Raw genomic sequence first — 16634 nt, forward strand, 5'->3', positions numbered from 1 at the left:
GCAAAAGGATTCTTCTGAAGAAACTATAGATCAAGAGGTTGAAAGGCACATTCTCAAAAACTCAAAGCAAAATAATAGCCTTCATTTATGCACTGTTTGGCGACAAAGTATGCATTCTGTCTCTCTCTAATCACATATGGTATTTTATATGTATATTTACACACTTTTACATTTATAAATAAACTTTATAAATTTATAAACTTATTAAACTTATTAAACTTTAAACTTTTTTCAACTTTATAAACTTTATAAACTTATAAACTTTTATTTATAAACTTTACATTTATAAATAAACACAACTTTGAAAATCAACTTTGAAGCCCACTCAGTTTGCCGTTGCCATATTAGCATATTCTCTGCTCCACTAAACCTCTAACCCATTTGTCAATAGTCCCTCTCTTTTGGTTGGGAGATTTTCTATTTTCCTTCTTCTCCAGCTGCCTTACTAACACATTTTCCTTGAAATGATATTGCTTCTCAACCATCTCTATGTTCCCCAGTGTTGTATTGCTATTTCTGGACTAGACAATGCATTCTTTCATCGCACAAGAGTTATCTCCTGAGAGGCAGATCAATTTATTTGCTATTTCTCATTTCTTTTACCAAGGGACTACTTGGTTGAAAATTCAAAACTTTTTTCAACATTCTTACAGTCAGCACACTTACAGATGCACACCTTGAAGCTCAAGTTTTTTAAACAACAGCTTCAGTGGTCACATACACTCAGAAGAGAGCGTCCAATGCTTCCAAAAAGTATTAAAACAATACTTCATGTTGCCACATACGGCTATCTAGACGTACAATAAAAGGCCAGGGAAAATGGAATCTCTTTAGTCTCTGACATGAGCCTGTTACATTCATGTGCTGTCACAGGCAGAAACATTTTAGAAGCAGATAGAGAAAGAGGGAAAGTAAACAGGCTTTACATCTCCTGTTGATCAGATTTAGTACACTGCACGGGTCCATTCAATTCCAGACTATTCCACTAACAGGTCTTAGAAATCTTTACTTTGTCTTGAACTAACTCTTACGTAGTTTAAGGGAGTCCACCACAGGCACTGGTCTGACACTAGCGTTGTCATGAATAGTCACCTTTTACATAAATATTTCTATTCCACTGAAAAATTGCTTATAGGATAACATCAACAAAAAGTGAGTAAACGTAAGAAGCCTACGCACCTACAACCCACAGTCAGAAACTAAAACAAATTACTAGTAAAAACTACTTTTACCAGGATTAGTGCTCGAAAGTATGAGATTTCCTCAGGATCTTTAAGAAATCAGAGCCCAAACTTTTGTTTTAATAGAAGATGGCACTTTTGTCCTAGACAGAATGTTAACAAACACTAAGACAAAATCTGAAAAGGTTTAAAAAAAATCCAGCTTCATTCATTGCTAAACATTAACTGTGTTTAAACTCCTTCCAATGAAGGAATAACATTGGTTTTATGATACTACAGTCACTTCTGATGCAGTAAATTTCTGTGTCAAGTAAAATTATATTCAAAAGAATGTCTTAACACATCTTTCCTTTGGCCATCATATTCTTTGCCTCGTTTTCCAAAGAGGCATGACAAAGACAGAGGGGGAAGGTTAGGTGAAGGGGAGAAACAAGTGTTCTCACACATCATCCATGCCTTGAGGTACCTGGGTCCTGTTGTACACACCCATAAGATGCATGTTTTCTACCGTACTGGGTACATGGTGCATGTGTTGCTAGCTGAGTCCAGAGAGGCAACACCAGTGGGAGCTCAGGCTTTCACTGACAGCACTGAACAGACACAAAAATGCCTCTGAAGGATTTTGGTTAATATTTATACCTCTGTGCCTAAATTCACTGTGCCCAACAGCTGCAACTCCACCACTGTAGATATGGGCCCCTTCAGAGCGCACTAGTTGAGCTTACACTGGAAAAGAGAAGGCTTTTTCCAGTTTGTCTAGAGCTTGTGTCTAGCACCAGATCTTCCTTACAAAGGGAAGCAGACACAAACCAAAGCCAAGGCCTGATGTATACCAATATACGAATGACTAAGGGATGGGGTTTGAATGCGAAGACAAAAGAGCACCAGCATGACCTTACAAACTTACTGACATGCATCTCCTATAATGCAGTCAACAAATCTTGACCCAGCTTTTATATTTTATAGCACAGAGAGTGCTCTATAGAAAGTTATGATCTGACAAAATGTCAGTTAACATACATGAAGGCCAAAGAGGTCTCAAATGGGAAAATTACTGAGATCTTCCTGAAGAGCAAATTTACAACATAACTGTTTATGGAAAACAGATGCCATGGCAGCCCACAATTGTATGTTGCAGTTCTAGTTTAAGATACAGCCTTGCGAACCATAAAATGTTGTAATCTCATATTGAGATATGAGATCTTTGGAGCAAAGTAAATGGATTTTTGAAAGCAATGTTAATAGAAAGCGGCTAGCAAAGTGAGGCAAATGAAAGAACTAACTTTTACATGCAATTAAATTCCAGTGACTTGAAGATGTTATTCTTGTCTGTTCAATCAAAAACAAGGCATATAAAAAAACAGAGGAAGGATCTAATAATTTATTAGTTGGGAGGACTAGTGCTCTTTCTTTTAGCAACATGTCAGAAGAAAAGCAAAAGGAAAGATATGTAAACACAGCCTTTCAGAGAGGTGGGTCAGCATATGCCCTAATTTGGGAAGAGGTCATCTCAAGAGAGACACCAAGGAGGTCAGAATGTAATTCCTAGTGTAAAGGAGATACTGAAAATCAAGGAAAAGACAAGAGTGGAATTTGAGAGGCTCAGAAAACCCAAGCATTCCTGGAGGGGCATCTGCAGTATCTCATACTATTGTAAAGCATAAAATATGTTTGCAACTTCTGAGAATTACAATTTTACTATGGATAAATTGTGGCTCGAGTGAGAAACCTCTAGCAAGACTACAGATCTGATTTGTATTTCACAGAGAGACAAAAGTCTATTAAGAGAACAGGAGAAGAGAGCAGTAAAAGTTATCTTTCTAATGCTGAAATTAGTTTGTTGGATTTTTTTCTTCCCTGAGTAGTTTTGAAGAGACAAGCTTAAAGACTAGCATGACCTACACTGCTGCACCGAGCATCTGCAGCTAACTGGGTAGCTGACTGACTTGAAAAACACAATCTGAAGGAGCTAACATTGTAACCATGGTTAATGCTAACTACTTTACTGTGCAGTTTGTGTGAAGGACACATATGACCAGCCACCACACTCACCTATCAAGAAATACTGTTAGTCTACAAGATCACCTGAAAAATTTTGCTCATATCATTAACTAAAAACCACGGTCAACAATGTACAGTTTGATGTTTAATGACTAAAACATACTGCCATATTTTGGTTTAGTCCATATTTCCTAGGTTTTATTTGGTGATGTGGAACTTGATCTGTTATCTGGAATTAGTATTTTTAAAATTAATTTCCTGAAAGGAAATCAAAAGCTATAGGGAGCCTGAATTACTGATACTCTTGCTAAAACTATCATTAAATTTTGGTGGGATCACATCTACTTTCCTGAAGTCATGGCATACTGTTCCCTGAAGCCTTAAGAATCAGTGACCTATGTATCACAGTATCATAAAAACTGTCATTTTTTATTAAAACAGACTTTTGAGTAAAGGAACACTTAAATATAAACATGTTACAACAGTTACACGTCAGTGTGCTCTAAGAGCCATTAAATGGAAGATCTCTGGCATTACAGAGCATTGTTAAGATATTTTTTGTCAAATTGAGTAGGTTTAATTAAAACTTATGATATCCTGAAAGGCACACTCCAAAAGACAAGAATAGCATGCACATATTTCTGTTCCTAACAAAAGCTGCCAAGCAGAAATTATCACCTTGTTCAAAAATAGCCAGCTGTAAAGACTCCAAGTAAGTAATGAGGAAAACTCTGCTCAGTGGTATTTCAGCCAGTTGCCTTAGACGTGCAGTAGAATTACAGAATATCTCAAGTTGGAAGGGACCTATAAGGATCATTAAGTCCAACTACGTGATCTTTGCAGGACCACCTAAAACTAAACCATATGACAAAGAGCACTGTCCAGATGCTCCTTGAACTCTGACAGGCTTGGTGCCATGACCACTTCCCTGGGGAGACTGTTCCAGTGACTGGCTACCACCTCAGTGAAGAACCTTTTCCTTCTGTCCAATCTGAACTTTCCCTGATGCAGCTTCATTCCATTTCCTCATGTCCTATTGCTGGTCACCAGAGAGAGGACAACAGCACCTCTCCCTCCGCTGCCTACCTTGAGGAAGTTGTAAACTGTGATGAGGTCACCCTTCAGCTTTCCTTCTCCAAGTTGAAGAAAACAAGTAACCTCAGCCATTCCTCCTAAGTCTTGCCCTCACTATCTTAAATACCATTCCCTGGACACACTCTAATGGTTTGATGTCTTTCTTATATTGAGGCACCCAAAGCTGCTACTTGAAGTGGGGCTACGCCAGTGCAGTGCAGAGCAGGACAGTTCAGCCTCCCTCAGCTGGCTGACTATGCTGTGCTTGATGCAACTCAGGGCACAGATGGGCCTTTTGGCTCCCAGACCACACTGCCGAGTCATATCCAACTCTCCACAGTTGTATATGTAGGTGAGATGCACTCCGAGCCTCCTCTTCTCTAGGTGAAATAGCATTGGCTCGCTCTGTCTTTCCTCATAGGAGAGTTGGTCCCGTCCCAGACAGACTTTTCCCAGGGACACTCCAGAGATGAAGGGCAGCTGTGAACTCAAAAAGCTTAGAGAAAACTACTGCAATCAGTTAGTACTTCTAACTTCAGTGGATTACAGGCTTTAATCTCAGAAGCCCTATCCAACTGTCTTTAAGTCTGGAACAAGGTAAGAGTGGGCATTGGGGTTGGCCTGACTTCTTATGCCAGCTTTTCCAAGTTATGGCCTGCTGCTCCTGTCGCAAGATGCCACTTGTGACCTGGGTCTGAGGGTCAGTGATGCACCAGGGTCTGATGGATGCACTAAGGATGGTGTTTGTGCATTTGGAACAAGTTGAGCTCCAACAAAAACAAGCCTGACAACCTTTGCAGCTCAGTGCAAGTTGGCAGGTGGCAAGGGCGATGGCCTGCCTTCCCAAGCCAACTTTTCTTCTCAAGGACCAAGGTTTCATTTGGGTCTACAACATGAAGCTTCAGTGAAGTGGCAGATGCCGTGCTCTGTTGCTTGAAGCGTTGTACTGAAGTGCAGAAGCCCTCCACATGCCAAAGGCACTGCCTGCCCTCTCCTGGAAAAGCCCAGGCCATGGCCATTGCTCAGGAAGCTGACTCTGCAGAGGTGCAAGGCAGGACAGCGTGTTCTTCACACTCCGTGGGCCAGCCACTGAGATTTATGAACAGGGCAAGCAGAGCAGGAGATGACTGCAAAGGACTTCATGTCACAGCAAGACTTTGGATGATGTCCTCTGGTACTCAGGCCCAGTGTTGGAAGGGTGTCTCCCTAGGTCCTAATGGGAACATGCTCTGTCGGACTCCTCCAAGTCAGAGAGCACATGAAATGCTGCCCTTAGCTAATGAGCTACCTGGCTGCTTGTGGTGCAGCAGGAGAAGATTCCCGGCCAGGGCCAGGCTGTGACGAAACTCTTGGCCCTGCTGTGGTGACACGAGGGGCCTGCTGCACAGGGTCATAGGGAGGGAGCCCAGCAGGCTGTCCCAGCTGTGGCCAGTGCATGGGCACCAAGGGCAGGACCAGTCCCCAGCCCCTGGGCACAAGGACCACCTAGAGGCCAGCATTCCAAAGGCCTTTTTTCTAAGTAGTCCTCCAGTGTGGCATAGGAGCCCTATCACCCCCATATTCCAGTGCCACCTCCCAGCAATGCAGTGTCACAGTGCCCAAGCAGAATAAAAGGGGCATTCTCCCATGTCCAACTGCCAGCCTGCCAAGCTGCATCATCAGGACAGAACTGGCTTAGGGCCACCCCACAGCATGGGACATCTTTGAGGGGCCAGTTGGATTAACTGGATTAGCTGAAGGGGGAAGACTTGAGGCTGGATGAAGCTGCTGGAAGTTCTCTGCTGCAGTCCCAGCTCCTGGCTGGGCTGCATTCAAAACTCCATCTGCTGGATGGAAATGTTGCTTCACCCTTCTTTCAGGGAATAGAGGCAAGTTCCTGGGCAGACCAGAAGCCACACGAACACCTGTGGGTGCCCACAGCTGCCAGGATTTTTCAGTGGGATAGGAGTGGCAAAGGTTGACTTGGTGGCCTGCCAAGACCATGGGAATGCATTCTTGGTGCTCGAAGAGCACCGGAGAGCTTGCCATCCTCGTCCTCTGCAGAGCTAGCAGCAGCAGCCCTATGGAATGGGCTGAAAAGACGTTGCAAGGGGTATCAAAGCCAGCACCTTCCCTCAGTGCTTTGGAGCAACCACTGGTGCTCTGCCAGGCATGGGAAGCATTCTCGCCCCAAAGACAAATCTGTCTGGGGGTTTCTTGCCACTCTCAGAAGCCCCTGAGATGGATCCAGGATATAGGAGGGAAGGGGTTGGGTAGTGGTAGCATCCCTGGTAGGGGTGGCTACGCCATGGGGATGGAAGGTAGGTCTTGCTCCCATTCTTAGAGAACAGCCTATCATTGGCCTTGAAGTCAGGAAGGAATTTTTTTCCCCCCAGGGCAGATTGGAACCGGTCCCCAGAGTTTTTTTGCCTTTCTCTGCAGCACTGAGCAGAGCCCTTTTTCAGGGCTCCTCTGGGTCATTTTGGCTAAGTGCCTGCCTGCTGCTCTTGCACCCCAAAGATCCCACAGGTGCCCTGGTGCCCTTAGTGGAGCTGCTACTAAGCTAACCCTGCTTTCAGTAGAAGTCCTGGTTTGTCCCTAATCTGCTGTTTATGTCATGTGTGCCTGGTCTCAGCCCAGAAGCCTTGTCCTGCAGCTGTGTCGACAGCATGACTCCAAGACAGACCTGCTGCTGGCTCAAGCTGAGCCTTTCAGCAATGTCTGGTAGTGCCTCTGAGATAACATATTTAAGAAGGGGGAAAAACTCCTGCAGTAGCTATCCAGGTATTGTTTTGAGCTTTTGAATGCCACTGCATGTTAGAACATGATTTCAGTTCTGGGATTTTACATGCCACAGTGAAGTCCTTATGCCAGTGTACAAAACCATGATGACAATAAGGCAGAAGCAAAAGGAAGAGTCTCCAGCTGTGCCTTAGAGAGACCTTCAACAGCCACAATTAGTACAGGGTGAATTCCAGCCCTACCAAACAGCAGTAATGAAACAGATAAAATAGGAATGGCATGATTGTCCCGTTAACTTTTAAAGAACTCCTTTCAAGCATGTTAGTATGTTAGGAGTATGTTAGGTGGTTTTGGGACCAGAGTGAAAATGAAGAAATGAAGCAACCTTTTTAAATTCTTTGAAGATTCTCAAATAACAGTCATTATCCTCCATACAACTCAAGCATTTATAGGCTGCATTCACAACTGGGGCATATTTACACAACAAATATATTTGTTTAATAAATACGGAAACTAAAAAACAACAGTTGGTATTTACTATGCCTTTCTTACGTGAGCTACCATAGTACATTTTTAAAAGATACTGTATTTCTATTAAGGTTTTGTGTTCCTGCTTTAGATTATTTATACAAAGAAGTGTAACTCTCAGGAGGTCAAGCAACATAAGAGTATAGTACCTGCTTCTTCCCTACAGTTATTCCATACACACCTGGTTTCTTTTAAAAGCCAGTTCATCTTGCCTGAGAACTGAAGCCTGGTGCTACTTCAGGCAATAACGACCATCCTCTTCATTACATTTTAAAACAGAGCTTCAGAAGTGATATACACGAATCCTGTTTGGGGTTCAACCCTACTGCACCTTTGGCTATCCTACAGGATAAAACTTATTAATACTTAAACATCAGCACTAAGATTATCATGCATTTTACATAGGATGCTTTGGTTCCAGCATGATTTCTTCATTGAGTCACTGGCCAGCAAGGCACTTGCTTCCATCTTACCTGAATTATTCATGAGGCATTTCCCTGTAGAAATCATCAACTTAACTGGAAGAATCACTCAACAGAATACTCCTGCCATATTTTATTTTTTCCCCTTTATTAAGTTCCAATGTTAATCAAAAGCATTGCATTTTTTCCCCCAAGGAAGAAACACTGTATGAAGCATTTATTCATGAACACGTATTACCTGGCACACATCCGAAACAGCCCTTTGGAATGAAACGTGGGAAATCTGTTGTGCAGATGACAAAGTTCCTAAAAATTACTGAATAAAACCAAATAAGTAGACACGAATAACATTTTGATACAAATACAAATCGATGTAAGTAACTACTTTCCAAACATCTACTTCTAGGAACTAGCAGTTTTCTCAAAATAAAGCAACTATATGACTGTAACTTTGACAAGCTTATAAAGGAGATGAAAATCAGCTGTTGCCATTGAATAAACAAACACAGTTCATACAATTATTCCAGGAGGATGATGTTTCATCTGGAAAGCTGAAGACATATACAAGGTGCAACTAGGTTGCCATCTTCTATGATTGCTTTGGTAATTTTGGAGGCAGAATAGATATACTCAGTATTTTAGAGGGGAGGGGGAAATCAAAACTAACTGTAAAACTTGCAGTGAATTCATTCCATATCACCAAAATTTAATCCCAAGCTTCACAAAGGCAAAGCTCATACCTCTGCAAAGGGCATCACAGGACAATTTTTTATTATTTCAACAGAATATAAAGATGAAGACTGAGTTAGTTCTCTGAGAGGTTCACATTACAATTTTTCTGACTTGAAAGTGTTAGGAAATTAAAGCAGATGCAAATTACAGGGTCTAAGCTCTCAGATTCTGTAACTCATACCTCTCCCCACATCAAAATCAATTTCTCCAACAATTTCTCCCATGCTCCTGAATTTTAGAGCTACCTTAAAAAACCAGATACATCCATTCTCTGTCCCCAAATTTTGTTATAACTTTGAATTAGGCCTCATTTTCTCATATACGTACTGTGAAAACAGTAGTAATTCATATCAGTTTAGGTCTGAAGTAAACAATGCTGCCAGGTAACTGAATGCTTCTCACTTGATTTTCAAGTACTTTTACCTTCCTTTTGATTTAAAGTCCTTAAAAACGTAGAAGAGGACATAACCTAAAGAAGAGGTTGCATCCATTCACAGATTCACTTTTATAGCAGTAATACACAGTGTTAACAACAATTTTGAGCTACACAATAGTCATGACCCTTTCCCTCTATCTTAGACGTGATACATGCCTCTAGGGACAGAAAGAAGGAACTATTCTTCTGTTCCCTTGAACAGCAGGGCTGAGATTTTCTTTGCATCTCGTGAAGGGCACGTAAACAAGGATCTACCATTGCCTGCTCCTAGGCAAGGTGTAAAATCTGGTCCTTAAAAGTTCGCTTTCATATTTTGTCCTTTACCATTGGACAAATACTGAGGTGGTGGGTTTTTTTTTCCATTTCAGATGAACCCCAGTAAACAGTAACTGCAAGAGAAATTGACATTCACACTGTGTTCTCCTTCCTCATATCAAAAGCACAAAACACCCAGACAGTGCCAGAACAACTCTGCAAAATATATTCCACGACTCCAGAATGACGATGGGGTCAAAAAGGAAACATGCCTGCTGTCTGAACAGAGAGGCAGGGACGATTCCATTTTGCAGGCAGAGGTGTAAGTTCAGCCCGCACAGCTACCGAATGTGAAACTCTTGCTGATCACAGCGGGACCAGCAGCACGAATCCCACAAGGGAGAACTGCTGTCCTGTCCCAGGGGAGACAGGTGAACATAGCCAAGAAGAACAAGAATCTCACAACTGTTTCAAGATCAGCTGAGGTACATATTTTGTCTGCTACAAACGCGTGCTCAAAGAAGAGAAAGAAATTGTCTTTGAATAAGGCAAGGGTCACGAATCACAAGTATTCAATCTTTTTTGGCTAATACCTGACTACCCACACTTTCCATTAACAAATCCATTATTGATACAATCCTGAATGAAATGGAATGACCAGTAAGATTCCACTTCTGCATAACTCTATTACACTTGAAAAGGAAAAAAACCCCACAGATAGTACTCCATAGACACTCACAGTGAAAAAGAAAATCCACATAATAACCTTTCTAGCAAAAATTATATAAATGAACTTTTCTTCTAAACTTAGTATTCCTCACAGTACTGGTTACACATTTGGCATACACCAGCACATCTCCTACTGACTCGAGACATTTTATTTAAACCCTGAAAAGAACAGGGAACTTGATTTTGTGTAAAGTTAAAATCCCTTAGAGAACTACTTCAAGCATAACAAGTAAGTAAGTCGATACATTAATATACTACAGTATCACTTTTTCCTCATTACCTTCTGCTAGTAATTAAGGAAAAGATTCAAATGTAATGTAAATGACCTCAGTTCTGCAAATGCTTAATCACAGCCAGTATATGACCCATTTTTCAACACAGCCATTTAAAAAATGTATTTATAAAGCATATTAAATAATCCACTAGAAATTTACTATTACTTTTATATACACTTCTGCTATATGTGTATGAACCTTACAGCAAAAAAAGGAAAACAAGGAACCAGAACCACTGACTTTTTTGCACAGAAATTTAATTTTACTCTTAAAATCTATTTAAAAGATATGTGATGTATTTTGTAAACACATGTTCTATATTTCCATGCATGTATATATGCAAATGGGTAATATATTTTTAATTTGCCAAATATTCTGTGTTGCTCTGTTCCACTAACACAGAGAGCAGGTATGTCTTAGTGTTTTAAATTCTTTGATTGTGCTCCTTGATACACCTTTTAATTGAGAGTAAATCCTAGTATTCAAGCCCAAAAGAATCTTTCACGTCCGATAAAGACCAGTTTCAGTTCAGCTGTAAAAGCTAAAATGTTACTTGTCCTTACAGACACAGAAGGCCACAGCATAGCATATGATCTGTTACAGCAATTGAGGTTTTCAATTATTGCTTACATGGGCAGAGAGAACAGTTCAAATCTACTTCCAGTTGAGCATCTGCTGCCTCTTACATCCATGACAGAAGATGTGCAGTATGCATGGTCAACGCCAACTTAAGCCGTAACTGTGCTGCAAGGATTGATGCTCCACAGGTATAGCAGTTTTTCTGTTGCTTAGTGATAAAAGTACCTTCTCACTCAGAAAACTAGTTGGTATTTTTTGGTAAATACAAAGGAATCCGAAGAAATATTTAGTGACTCTCAAACAAGTAAAATAAAGCAGCTGCCCTAGGATGCATTCCACACACAACTCAAACTGTTAGGACAATCGTGGTATTAAGTGAACACCAGCCCACAGATATCAAGCTTTACAGCAGCCACACCATAACAACAGAAGCAACTTTTGTGTTGGCTTTGGAAGGATTGTGAAAGGGGACACAAGGAACAAGCCTGCTAGCTAAGAGTGTACAGAAAGCCTCTCAAGCACTGTTTTTGTAACAGGGAGATAAAGAATGGCTGCATGAGAACAAAACCAGCTTCCTTTTAAAAAAAGCCACATCAACTATCTGAATGGTGTTAAAAAGGCACAAAAAAGCACTAGGCATACCTCTTTGTGATACTGGCATGCGAACAAATTCAGTTCTGTAGAGACACGGTAGCACAAGGTCACAGCAAATTACATCTTTTATTGCTTCGAAGCAGAAACAGATACATAATTTATGTGCATCCATGTATGTAGCCATAATAAATACAAACCTCAGGAGAAAAACACAAACCACTATCCCTTTTAAAAAGTTCAGTTTTTAATTAAATTTCAAAACAAGTAGGGAAGTTGTAGAAAATAATGCGGCATAAGCAATTTTTTTTTAATCTAATGTAACAGTTGAGAAGAAAACCCCTGGTCTTAAAATAATTTTTGCCCCTTTTGAAGCCAGTTGAAAAGTTTTCTTTTTATTTCAAGAAAAACTAATAAAAAAGTAATTTATTGGTAGTATGTTGACACCATCGTTCAGCTAGAATTCCAATGAAAGTAAAATCTTGAAGAAAAATATATTTATGTTTCTCATGAGAAGCTCTTCACTTTAAACTTAGAAAGATTTCTAAACAAAAGATGTGGGGAGGTTGTGTTCTTACTTTGAAAGATTTCCAGCTTCTTTTCTTTCAAACTTTATTTTACAGATTACAAAAATACGGGGACTTAACAACATCCACCTTTGTAAAATTTTTAGATATGTTGATGTGTTCAAAAGCCTGCTATCCACACAACCAACTCCCCAAAGCACTGCCATGGTGGCACAGGGAAGGCAGATGCCATGCTGGTATCACTATTTGGAAGTATACACGGACAACGACAAAGCATCAAACACTAGATGCAAACACATTCCTTTCTTTTCAGCTAGTATCTTGTTAGACTGGTGGGTTTCACTCATTAATCTTTTGTTAAGTGAAAAATGAAACAAATTCACTATTACAGTAAAAAATAAAATTGCTAATTAATTAATTCTAATTAAATTGCTTGCAAAGAGTGCTACTTTATCACGCATGATTTCCGTCAAAAGAATGTGGACTTCAAAGTACCCAGTTATTTGAGGTAATGTTATTTAGAGGTAAATTCTGAATCCACAAGACTTGAAAACAAACTTTTTAAACACTTCCTCTTACATGTTGTGTATTTTTAAAGCCATCCAAGTTTTTTAGATGTCCAAAAAAAGTATGGCATTTTGTGTTTAGTATCTTTCAATAAATCTGAAATTGATGTGATTGCTGCGTTGTACCTAAATGATCACTATACTATAGCTGAGACGGGACATAGAAAAAACTCAGAAAAATAAAATGCCGGAGGTTTACAATGAATTGGTTTTCGTTTCTTCAGCAGCTGCTGCACAGTGATTGTTCTAGTATTGTACAACACAGGAAATTAGCAGTTAAAGGCTTCCATGCATCCAGCATTACATCCTACAAATCCTGTTAACCACAGGAGCAAAATTAGAAGAACAAAAGGAATCAATAAAAATAAAAAGTGCTTATTGTAAGCTGTGTGGAATTTGTCCTTTGCTGAAAAACATGAAAACTGCACAGACTGCGTGCACAAGAGTATTTAATGTAGGATTATAACTCAATTAAGACAAATATTTCTTTGATCCTGCAGTTCTAAGGCATTATGCAGATGTCTGTGAATCTAAGGCTGCAATACAAATTTCTTTCTGTGCTCCATAATATAAACTCACATTTTATGAAAAGACACATTTAGGCTTCTGTTTAGGAAAATAAACTTCATGATGTAAGTCAAAAGATACACTACTGCTCTAGGTGAATCTAAAATAAGGTAAACTAAATTAACATATGCAACAATAAATGTGAACATCATCCGTATATGTAAATACAGCATTAACAATAAAGCCTAACTGATATCACTGCTTCCTTTAAGGAATTCCTGGACCATGTAATAGGGGAAACAGATTCACCGCCCAGCAAGGCCAATGCCAACCCCAGCAATGGAGGCAGCATCATACACAACGCTGCACACCAAGTTGCACAAGACTTCCACTTCAGGCTCCAAGCTAGCCTGGAGATTGCTGCTACGTGCTTCCCTGCTGGAATAAACATGCCCTTTCCCTGTACCAATGTGAACAAAAGTGCATCTACACTATCATTAATCATATGAGACTGTTTTGCTTCAAATCTGTCAAAACTAATTCAGGTTAGCTAGATTTAGCAACAGATACAGGATTTATCTAGACTGGGACAAGAGAAAAAGGTTATATAAACTTTGCTAACATAGCCGGACAAATTAAATTGTTAATCCATGCCTAAACAAAAGGTCACTATTAGCTCAGGGTTTACTAAAACTTCTTAGCTAATCTCTGACCTAATTTTGACCTCTCTTGTTAGCTGCGGAAATGCTTTCAGTTAATATATCGGTTAGCTGTGCTTACACACACTACCTTCTGTAATTTCTTGCCTTGCAGCTCATAAATTAAAGACAAAATATCCTTTTCTAAGACTAATTAGAACCCATTAGCTCTATGTTGTTTACCTAGAGTGGAACTGACAGTAAAGACAAACACTAGGTGTTTTAACCTATTTCATGACGGAGGCATTTATGAAGATGAACAAAGAAACATCAAAAGCTTTATTTCACTTTTCTTTTTGTCCAGATCATAAAATATTGCTTCACAAAGCTTGTAAAAACACCCAATTCTTCTAGTGATTCCCACCACAAAGAGGTTCAGTTATATCAGTGTTGGAAGAAAAGAACTAATTAAAGAGCACATGTAAATCTATTGGATCTGCAATCATGTTAGTAGGTTGATTCCAGATGTAATCATTTGCCATCGCATCATACTTCTTACAGAGCTGTTTACACCAGGCTTGTTTAATTCCTTTAGTATCATAACCACTGTATGTCAGGGTAGGTGTATGACATATCCATAAATCACCCACTTCTGAGGAGTTTTTGTTCAAGTAAAAGTGAAACACCTGAGTTATAATTCCAAAAATCACTTCTCTACATTAATTTTTTTTTTTAAGTTGGAAATTTTCAGGTTCTGATAAAAACACATGTGGGTTTAATTTAAAAATTAAGTCTGAGAGACAAATTAAACCCAACTGCATTGTAAAATGTATATAAATCTACAAAAACGAATTCTAATAATGTAAAATCTCTAAGTTAAAAAGAACTATACAAAGAGCATGCCTTATGTTCATCCGAACTAAGTAATATAAGGAATTACAGTTCGAAAAACCTACTGTAATTAGATACTGAAGTTAAAATGCTCAGCAGAAATTCAATATACTTCTAAATGCTGAAGCCTTACCATTCCATCACATTCACGTTCCTTGTCTTTTTGTACTGATATAAGCTTCTCCAAAATAAATTTATCCAGTCATATTGAGGATCGTACTTGTGACTCAAGAGATAACACAACTAAATTACGTACAGAGTTCTTCTTCTTTTCTATAGGAAATGAGAATGATCTTCTACCAGCTGAACAATGGCACCTGGCCTACTGCAAAAATGAATGAGCTCGTCCATTACTGTTTGTCGCATTGGTAGATGAAGGTCCTAAAAGCGGTTTTATTACAGTACAGTCAACTGTTTGGATCAAATCCAGATTTACATTCATTTGCTAGCTGCAAATAAATTCCTCTGTGCTGTCAGTAGCGTTTTCTTATATTTTAACATTATTCACCAAAAGCTCCATTCTTCTAAGTTTGCGTTTATTCTTTGGCATTGGCTTGTCATATAAGCCATTTTTGAGAAGATGCTCCTTGCTGTGATGGATCTGGGCACCATGCTGAAGCTGGAAGGAGCATAAAGCTTTAAGTGGACGGAGTATAGTCTGCAGAGAGATGAAGGGATGAGAGGGAGACAAAAACCCCAGCCTTTTAGTAAGGTATTTTAGAGACATCAATTATTATAGGTTTTTTTTATTCAAGGACTACTGAAAAATGCTGATAAAATATAATTTGAAAGATAAATGCTGATAAAATATAAGCTTTGGAGACACAGAGCCCGCAGCTGAGTAAAAGTTACACTAAAAAGGAGACACAGAGCAGACAACACATCCACCTACCTGCTGCTGTCCCTTACTCCTTCCCTGGCCGCACTCAATCCTGACTTCAGCCCCAGCTATATTACTGTAACTTATGGCTTTAACTTGGCCTTTAGCAGTGAGCTATGATCAATTACTGTCACCTCAGCCAACAAGCTGTAATAAAATAAGTAACAATAACCAAGCTGTTTGTGCTTGCACGAAAACACCTCGAGGCAGGGTTTTAGAAAGAGAGGAGGGACTCATGATCAAGGCAGCTGGACTTCTGTGCTGGCAACTGGACTGTATCCCTGCTTCTGTCCAGTCATAATGAGACCACACAAACCAAATTTAACTTCAGTGGTTCCTAATTGTAGGTTCTTCATTTTCTGGTTGTCTGACTCGATATCACAGTGCCTCATGTGCAGGCGTGTAAAGCAATCACAAATGTAACTGCAGTCAACAGGAGCTGAGTTTCTACCAAGTAAAATGTGACTCTTCAAAGCACACAGGAAAACCAAATGGCATAAATAGGGCATCAAGCTAAGTGCCCATTTTTAACTTCCATGGCTCTCAACTTCAATTCACCATGTTATATGTTGGGAATAGCACTCACTTACTTTAGAGATGGTATACAAAAGTGCACTAACATTTATGAAACCCTTGACTATTGCAACTTTTATACAAGCAACTTTGAGAAACTGATAATTTTGTCTTTGAAAGGTAGGCTGGGCCAATTCTAAGTTGTAGGGATGAAACTGAATATCAGACCGAGATTTTTAGTCAAATGAAGCATTCATCCTGAACCTGAATAAGAGAAGTCCTAATGAAGGAAAGATACGCCAACGTTGTCCTCACACACCAAAGGACAAAGAAATGACACAAAACCCACTTTAATAATTACTGTCTTTTAGCATAAAAGCACATGATAGCTTCACTGTCATAAAGATACACAAGTTTTTAGAAAAATTGCTTTAGAGAGAGTTCCATTTTCTGAGCTATATTATCTTGCGTGGTCACACACTTTTGTTCCAGCCTGGTTCTATCTGCAATTGATTTAATGTTGATATGAGCCTCTAATGTCACAGAGGCAGACACAGGGGTGGCTTACTCTACGCAATGCTAATCGCA

At 39.6% G+C, this 16634-nt stretch overlaps 1 protein-coding gene across 1 annotated transcript in view; it reads right to left on the minus strand.

The window, feature by feature from the left end:
- Nucleotides 1–15140: 15140 nt before the first annotated feature.
- DTWD2 (DTW domain containing 2) overlaps nt 15141–16634 on the minus strand; it is a gene marked incomplete at its 5' end in the record, with an annotated part of 30614 nt that continues 29120 nt past the window's right edge. Inside the window, one exon of the mRNA XM_010139275.1 lies at nt 15141–15311. Within this exon, the coding sequence (XP_010137577.1) occupies nt 15141–15311 (171 nt within the window). The remainder of the gene's footprint in view (nt 15312–16634) is intronic.

The sequence above is a fragment of the Buceros rhinoceros genome, unplaced genomic scaffold, assembly GCF_000710305.1.
Source record: "Buceros rhinoceros silvestris isolate BGI_N320 unplaced genomic scaffold, ASM71030v1 scaffold7367, whole genome shotgun sequence".
Classification (NCBI taxonomy): domain Eukaryota; kingdom Metazoa; phylum Chordata; class Aves; order Bucerotiformes; family Bucerotidae; genus Buceros; species Buceros rhinoceros.